This window comes from Symphalangus syndactylus, chromosome 6 (assembly GCF_028878055.3).
Source record: "Symphalangus syndactylus isolate Jambi chromosome 6, NHGRI_mSymSyn1-v2.1_pri, whole genome shotgun sequence".
In the NCBI taxonomy this organism is placed as follows: domain Eukaryota; kingdom Metazoa; phylum Chordata; class Mammalia; order Primates; family Hylobatidae; genus Symphalangus; species Symphalangus syndactylus.
Window position 1 is genome coordinate 10390648 of NC_072428.2, and position 8443 is coordinate 10399090.

The 8443-nt window shown below is 56.7% G+C and overlaps 1 protein-coding gene across 20 annotated transcripts in view; it reads left to right on the forward strand.

Annotated features, from left to right (window-relative positions):
- The window catches only part of AMBRA1 (autophagy and beclin 1 regulator 1), a 203982-nt gene extending 200137 nt beyond the window's left edge, over positions 1-3845 (forward strand). For all 20 annotated transcript variants that reach the window (XM_055281705.2, XM_055281712.2, XM_055281711.2 and 17 more), the window contains one exon: positions 2282-3845. In XM_055281705.2, the coding sequence (XP_055137680.1) occupies positions 2282-2775 (494 nt within the window). In that variant the 3' untranslated portion in view covers positions 2776-3845. The remainder of the gene's footprint in view (positions 1-2281) is intronic.
- The last annotated feature ends 4598 nt before the right edge of the window (positions 3846-8443 follow it).

Below are 8443 nucleotides of genomic sequence, written 5' to 3' on the forward strand. Positions count from 1 at the left end.
CCTTTCTGGAGAGGGGGTGGTGGACAGATCTTCTCTCCCTCCCCAGACCTGGGGCCTGTGCTGGTCAGTTGACTCTCTCCTGGGAAATATGGCATCAGGCATTGAGCCCCAGGAGAACAATAACTGGGGAATAGCTTGTGAAGACTGAGGGGTAAAGGGAAAGAAGAGAAGGAAACAGCCCTTCCAAGGAACAGTTAAAACTCAGCTTCTGACCAGGTGCGGTGGCTCACGCCTGTAATCCCAACACTTTGGGAGGCCTAGGTGGGTGGATTGCCTGAAGTCAGGAGGTCGAGAGCAGTCTGGCCAACATGGTGGAAACCTGTCTCTACTAAAAATACAAAAAATTAGCCAGGTGTGGTGGGAGCCTGTAATCCCAGCTACTCAGGAGGCTGAGGCAGGAGAATCGCTTGAACCCAGGAGGTGGAGGTTGCAGTGAGCCAATATTGTGCCACTGCACTTCAGCCTGAGTGACAAGAGCAAAACCCCATCTCAAAAAACAAAGGCTGGGCCCGGTGGCTCATGCCTTTAATCCCAGCCCTTTGGGAGGCTGAGGTGGGCAGATTACCTGAGGTCAGGAGTTGGAGACTGGCCTGGCTAACATGGCGAAACCCTGTCTCTACTAAAAATAACAAAAATTAGCTGGACGTGGTGGTGGGCACCTGTAATCCCAGCTACTTGGAGGCTGAGGCAGAAGAATGGCTTGAACCCGGGAAGTGGAGGTTGCAGTGAGCTGAGATCACATCATTGCACTCCAGCCTGGGCGACAAGAACAAAACTCCATTTCAAATAAATAAAGATGGCCGGGTGTGGTGGCTCATGCCTGTAATCTTAGCACTTTGGGAGGCCAAGGAGGGTGGATCACCTGAGGTCAGGAGTTCGAAACCAGCCTGGCCAACATGGGGAAACACCGTCCCTACTAAAAATACAAAAATGAGCCAGGTATGATGGTGCATGCCTGTAATCCCAGCTACTTGGGAGGCTGAGGCAGGATAATTGCTTGAACCCAGGAGGCGGAGGTTGCAGTGAGCCAAGATCACGCCACTGCACTCCAGCTTGGGTGACAGAGCAAGACTCTGTCTCAAAAATAAATAAATAAAATAGGCCGGGCTCAGTGGCTCACGCCTGTAATCCCAACACTGGGAGGCTGAGGCGGGCAGATCACGAGGTCAGGAGATCAAGACCATCCTGGTTAACATGGTGAAACCCTGTCTCTACTAAAAATAATAAAAGTTATCTGGGTGTGGTGGTGGGCACCTGTAGTTACTCAGGAGGCTGAGGCAGGAGAATGGTGTGAACCCAGGAGGCAGAGCTTGCAGTGAGCCGAGATCGCACCACTGCACTCCAGCCTGGGTGAAAGAGTGAGACTCCATCAATTAATCAATCAGTCAATCAATATAAAAATAAAAACTCTCGGCCGGGCGCGGTGGCTCACGCTTGTAATCCCAGCACTTTGGGAGGCCGAGGCGGGCGGATCACGAGGTCAGGAGATCGAGACCACGGTGAAACCCCGTCTCTACTAAAAATACAAAAAATTAGCCGGGCGTGGTGGCGGGCGCCTGTAGTCCCAGCTACTCGGAGAGGCTGAGGCAGGAGAATGGCGTGAACCCGGGAGGCGGAGCTTGCAGTGAGCCGAGATTGCACCACTGCACTCCAGCCTGGGTGACAGAGCGAGACTCCGTCTCAAAAAAAAAAAATAAAAATAAAAAAAAAAAATAAAAAAAAAAAAAAATAAAAAAAAATAAAAACTCTCAGCTTCCTCAGGGGCTTTGAGGAGGTAACACAAAACTATGCTGAAGGAAGACAGCATTGTAATGAAGCAGAGCAGACTGTTTCCCTTTGGGCCACACCCATAGGGTACCTACTGTCTTTGTAGAGAAAGGGTGGCATACCCCAGCTCAGCCCTAGGTCTGCTGAGTTTCCACAACAGGGAGCAGGCAGACAAAGCCAGCTGTCTGAACCTGCCTCCTTGCATGCTAAGCTGCCACTGGTGCTGAGAGAACTCATTGAGGCCAACCTGCTGCCTTCTGGGCCAGTGCTGCCTCTTAACTGGCCATCCTAGGCCTCAGTTTCCCCACCAGTAAAACAGAAGTCTGGATTGTGATCATTTTGGGGGTTTTGTCTAGCTCTCAAGACTCGGATTGGTTTTCACAGTGATGGAGCGAGTCTTTCTCTATCCTGCGTTTAGTCAAGTATCCCCCAGTTGCTACCAGTGGCTGCCCACCTGCCTCAGAGACCCAGGCCAGCAGCCAATTCGCTCTCTCTTCTGCTTGGTACCTGCCAGGTGAGGGTTCAGAGTATGGTGCCAGTGGAGAAGACGCGCTCAGCAGGATCCAGAGGCTGATGGCGGAGGGCGGCATGACGGCCGTGGTGCAGCGGGAGCAGAGCACCACCACGGCCTGCATGGGCGGCTTCGGCAACAACATCATCGTCAGCCACCGCATTCACCGCAGCTCTCAGACGGGCACTGAACCTGGTGCCGCCCGCACCTCCTCACCCCAGCCCTCCACCTCTCGGGGACTGCTCCCAGAGCCCGGGCAACTGGCAGCGCGAGGCCTAAGCCCCCGGACAGCTTCCTGGGACCAGCCTGGTACCCCTGGGCGGGAGCCAACCCAGCCAACCCTGCCCTCTTCCTCCCCTGCCCCTATTCCTGTTTCCCTTCCCAGCGCTGAGGGACCAACCCTCCACTGCGACTTGACCAATAACAACCACCTTCTGGATGGTAGCAGCAGCAGGGGGGACGCTGCAGGCCCTAGGGGAGAACCACGGAACAGGTAGAGACAAACGTTGCACTGGTGCCTCCCCTCGAACCGCCAAGCAGAAACCGGACCTCACAGCTGACTGGGAACTGGACATGTGGAAGAGCTGCTGGCTGCATCAGGGAACAGGAGGAGGAGGAGGAGGAGGGTCGGGGTGGAGAGGAAGATCAGTCAGTGGGCAGGAGACAGTCGAATGGGCAAGGCCTGCCTCGGGGAACTAGAACCTTCCAGGATCTGTAGCCCAGGAGAGCCACACTCTGGGCTTAATGTGAATAGAGGAGCAAGTGGGTATCTGCCAGGCACCCCACTTTCTCCTAGTAACATGGGCTCAAGGGACTCAGCCCTGGACAGAGAGCCTCCAGAGAGTGAACAGTCTTCCAGATCTGGGCCAATCATCCTGGACAGAGGCCCGCGAGGCAGCTTTGTCCTGTCCGCCTGTTGGGTGGACAGAGCCACCAGGAGCCCAGAAACAGGAGGAGTGGCCTGGCCCCCAGAAACCACCTCCAACTCTGAGCCTTCCAGAGCTTCAGCCTGTCTTCGTCATTTTACCCCACTGAAACCAACAGGGGTCGGGCCAGGCTCCTAGATTCTTGAGGACAGGGACTTCGGCATTTACTAATGGGGGACTACTGTGGGCTAAGGGGGCAGCCTGCTTGCCTGATACAGGAGGCGGTCAAGAGACAGTGGGCAGGTCCTCACTCAGGAGTGGGGGGTGTAGGCTGGCCGGCCCCCAGGGCTTGTCCACCAGTCTCCTCCTCCCCGCCAAGGCCTTCAGAGTAGTGCCTGTGGGTGTCAGTATTACCTGAGCCTAGGCCAAAGCTAGCCCAAGGCTGGGGAAGGGGAGGAGACTCCAGCTCAGAATGTGAGGTCTCGGTCTGATTTAAGGTGTTGCATGTGGACTCTTAACTGTACGTGTAGTTTCTAGTGGAGAAATCAAGGCTCTGATCATTTTGTTTTTCGTATGAAAATGTGATTTCCTTTCTGTTTGTAACTCATCATGGAAACATTGTGGTGGGAGGAGAGGGGATAGTCTACAGCTAATGAGGGAAACACCAAAGACCACATCATTAAAATGATGACATGCCCCTCGCCAGGCTCCTCTCTCTCATTTCCACGGAGGATGGGGGAGGGGTGGGGATTGGGAAGTGAGGGGCATTGAACTGGGCCAGGCCCAGGTTCTCCAGGCACTGTTTCTGGTGCTCTCCTAGTGGGGTGCAGTGGACCTATCTGACCCCTTCGCCAGAGCTGGTTAGGTGAGGGCTGCCACCTCTGCTTCATACCACTTCTCTGTACACCACCACTTCCTCCTTCCCCAGGGCCTGCTACAGACTGGGGCCACCTTCCAGTGCCGGGGTGAGTATGTAGGAAGGAATGATGGAAGGCTGTTCATCCCAATAGCTTCCCACCCAGGACTACAGGCCTGAAGTGATGTAACCGGCCAGAAAGCTGGATCCCCTCCAGTCCTGGGAAAGCACACACAGCAGGTGTCCAGCCTGCTAGGCAGGTGGAGGGGCTTGGTCCTATCTGCAGGCAAGGTGCCAGTTGCTAGCTGCTCACGTCTCCCTTGACTGTCTTCCCTACAGTGGCCGAAAGGCCTGCTCTATTCGTGGGCTTTGACTGCTTGAAAGCTTGCAGCTGGCCGGGTGTGGTGGCTCACGCCTGTAATCCCAGCACTTTGGGAGGCTCAGATGGGCAGATCGCTTGAGGTCAGGAGTTCGAGACCAGCCTGGCCAGCATGGTGAAACCCCATCTCTACTAAAAATACAAAAAAGCCAGGCGTGGTGGCTCGCACCTGTAATCCTAGCTACTGGGGAGGCTGAGGCACAAGAATCGCTTGAACCCTGGAGGCAGAGGTTGCGGTGAGTCAAGATCACGCCACTGCACTCCAGCCTGGGCAACAGAGTGAGACTCTGTCTCAAGTGGGAAAAGGATATTTGCCCCAACTCTTCAAGAGCTCTAATGGAAAATCCAAGCACTACCAGGGCTTTTTGCCAGCAGCACGTACTTTTGAGTATTTGTGTGTGTGTGTGTGTGTGTGCCCAAATCTGTCCCTGATGCCATGGGGCACTCAGAATTCCAGGTTCTGCTCCAGCAGAGACAAAACCAAAAGATAAGTTGGCAAGCAAGAAATACAAAACCATGGCAAGAGTTAGGAAGACTCTTATTTTCTAGAAGATTATGTATTAGTGGACTCTGGACTGAAAGACACATCACTGAGCTGTGTGACTTTGGGCAAGCCATTTGCCTTTTCTGGGCTTCACTTTCCCTTGTTAGGATGCAGGGCTTGTACTACACAACCTCAAAGTTACTTCTAGTTCTGTACTTTGGAATCATTGAAGCCCACTGAGCACACAAGTGGTTAGGGCAGGCTTCCTTTCAGAGGTGGGATTTAGACACCTGTAGTCTCTAAGTACTTGGGAGGCTGAGGCAGGAGGATCACTTGAGCCCAGGAGTCCAAGTCCAGCCTGGGCAACAAAGTGAGACCCTATCTGCTCGTGTTGCCCAGACTGGAGTACAATGGCACCATCTCGGTTCACCGCAACCTCCATCTCCCAGGTTCAAGCGATTCTCCTGCCTCAGCCTCCCTAGTAGCTGGGATTACAGGCATGCGCCACCACGCCTGGCTAATTTTGTATTTTTATTAGAGATGGGGTTGCTCCATGTTGATCAGGCTGGTTTCGAACTCCCGACCTCAGGTGATCTGCCCGCCTCGGCCTCCCAAAGTGCTGGGATTACAGGCATGAGCCACTGTGCCCAGCTGACCCTATCTCTTTAAAAAAAAAAAAAAAAAAAAAAAGTGGATTTGAGCTAAGCATTGAAGGATGGAAGGAGAAGGGAGCCCACTGCCCCACATCCTTGCCCCACCACCCGTAGGAGGAAGAATTCCTTGGTCTGATAGTGGGTCCTGTTAATTTGTTTAATGTAAACCACGTGCCAGGAGTCAATGTGCGTTCTCTCTGTCAATCCTCACAAAAACTCTATGAGGTCATTACTGCTGTTACCCCAGAGCACACAATTAACTGGCAGAGCCAGAGTTTGAACCAAGTAGTGTATGATTCCAGAGTGCACACCTCAGCCAGTCACTTCTACAGAAGGAAGACAAGGTGTAGGAGAAACAGTGGAACCCTGACTTGTTCTGTTGCTTTGGGGAAAAGGGTATGGGGAGGCCCCTAGGGATGAAGTGGTCCAAATTTGTTTTTTGGGTTTTTTTGTTTTGTTTGTTTTTTGGGTTTTGTTTTTGTTTTTGAGATGGAGTCTCACTCTGTCGCCCAGGCTGGAGTGCAGTGGCACAATCTCGGCTCATTGCAACCTCCACCTCCCAGGTTCAAGCGATTCTCGTGCCTCAGCCTCCTGAGTAGCTGGGATTACAGGTGTGTGCCACCACACCCAGCTAATTTTGTTTGTGTTTTTAGTAGAGATGGGGTGTCACCATGTTGGCCAGGCTGGTCTCAAACTCCTGACCTCAAGTGATCTGCCTGTCTCGGCCTCCCAAAGTGCTGGGATTGTGGGCGTGAGCCACCACCCGGCCAAGGTGGTCCAAATTTGGACCTGCCAGGCCTTATCTCTGCTGTCTCTGGATGGTGCCAGCCACCCTCCCCAACCTCCCCGCCCCCCATTGGAGGCCCTTGTCAACACCTCCTTGTCCCCACACCAGCCCCTTTCCTTAGAAAGCCCTTGCCCAATGACAGAGCCTGTCTGGTGGTAAAACCTTTGCAGGCCCCTTACACATCACGAGGTTGTGGCCTCACCAGGGCAAAGATAGGGGCAGTCCCTTTTGGAGATGAGGAAATGGGTTCAGAGAAATTCTGTTGCTTGTCTGCTGACCTAGTGGCATCAAAAGCAGAGCAGAGAAACCACCAGGTCCCCTTGTTCCCAGTTCAGCTCTCCAGGGTTCCACCGTGGGTTCTTGGGGTTGGGAGATTGAGAGAGGTCAAAAGCCCCTTCATAACAGGGATTGTGGAGAAATTAAAGTGACTTTGCCTGCCAGCTTCTGGAAGAGCTGGGGTGAGTAGCTGGAGGCGTGTCTGGTGTCTGCAGCCTCTCGCCCTTGGCCTTGCTTGTTTTCTCATCTGACTGTTTTAAGGATCTGCCTTCCTCCTCCACAACCCCCACCTCCTCCTAGTACCACACTCTTCTGGGCCCTGGGAGGGATATGGCAAAATGAAAGAAGTGCAGGAGTGCCGTCTTAGGGTCTTATGAACCAACTTTCCTTATCTGTGAAGTGGGGCAAGAACAGTAGTGCTTCTTTCACCCCCAGTTATGAGGTCTTGGGAGACCCGATCATTCATGTAACAACAGAAGATGGCTTCCTACTCGAGCCAACCAACCCCAGCCCTGAAGTTCCCAATTCCGACCAACCCCAGCCGTCGCGCTCGCGAGCTCTGGGGACCCGACCTCCACTTCCGGGTTGCGCGCGGAGAACCCCACACCAAGAGCCCCGCAGCGCTGGCTTCTACTCGAGTTCCCTCCCTTTCTCTGCCAAGAGGCTCCTGCCTCTCCTCCACGGCCGCCCCCGCAATCGCCCTCACCACCTCCGGCCCTCGGGGGAGGGTCTTGAGTTGTTTCCCCGAGAGAAGAAACCAGACGTCTTAAGCTTAATCAAATGTTTGCGATCAGAATTTGGGGTTACAGGCCTCGGTCCTGGGCGCAGTGGGGAGCGTCCGACCCCAGCGGTCCCCCGGAAGGGCGCTCTCGGAGGGAGACAAGCGCTGGAGCGGGATAAGGCAGGCGAGGCCGCTGGGCCAGGGCGCGGGGAGCTCTCCGAGGTGCTGAAGCCGCCCCAGTGTCCGCCCAGCCTGGGCGAGGCCCCGAGTCCTGAGGCTACGGCCCGTGCGGTTCCCAGCGACCTCTGAGATTGGCTGCCCGCTCTCCGGGGTCTTGTCCCGGGCTCTGGCCCCGGCGACCTTGGGCAACCGACTGTCCCTCACAGGCGGCGGTGAACTCGCGGTCCAGGCTGCGGCTGGACTGGCGGCGCGTCCCATCCCGGGGCTGGGAGAGCGGGGGCGCGCCCCTTCCCCGGCCCGGAACGCCGAGCAGGGAGCCGAGCGGGTGCGGGCGAGTGGTCCGCGGTGGGCTCTTCTCTCCCCGGCCGAACCTCTCCAGTCCACCCGCTCCTGCGCTTCCCCAGGCCCCGACGGCGCCCCTCCTCGCGGGCGGCCCGGCCGGCAGGCAGCGGCGCGGCTGGAGCTCCCCGGCCCTCGACCCCGACGGATCCCCGGCGGCGCAGCCCGCCCCACCCACCCGCAGCCTCCCGCTGGGGTCAGACTCCCGCGCCTCGCGGCCAAACCGCGAGCGGGGCCACGCAGGGCGCTGAGGTCCCGGAGAGGCGCGAAAATAGCTCAGGGTCCCGGGAGTATGGTCAGGGCGGAGGCGGGAGCGCGGCGGGACCCGGCTGCCAGCTCCTTCCCCAGCCCGCGAGGGGGCGCCGCGTCCCCATGACAACGCGGACACCCCCCACCCCCCGGAGGGCAGCGCCCCCTGCTCCCCTGCGTCGCTGGCCGTGGGCGGCGCCCTCTGTGCCCAGGCGGGGAGCTGCCGGCCGGCCCCCGAGAGGGGCGCGGACCGCCGGGCTCTCCGACGCCTCGGGTGTTGACCCCCGCGCGTCGCCGCCGGGTGACCGGCCCGGGGCGGGCGGCGCGGCCCCGCCACGATTGGCTGTTTCCTCGTGACATCACGCGGCTCGGGGA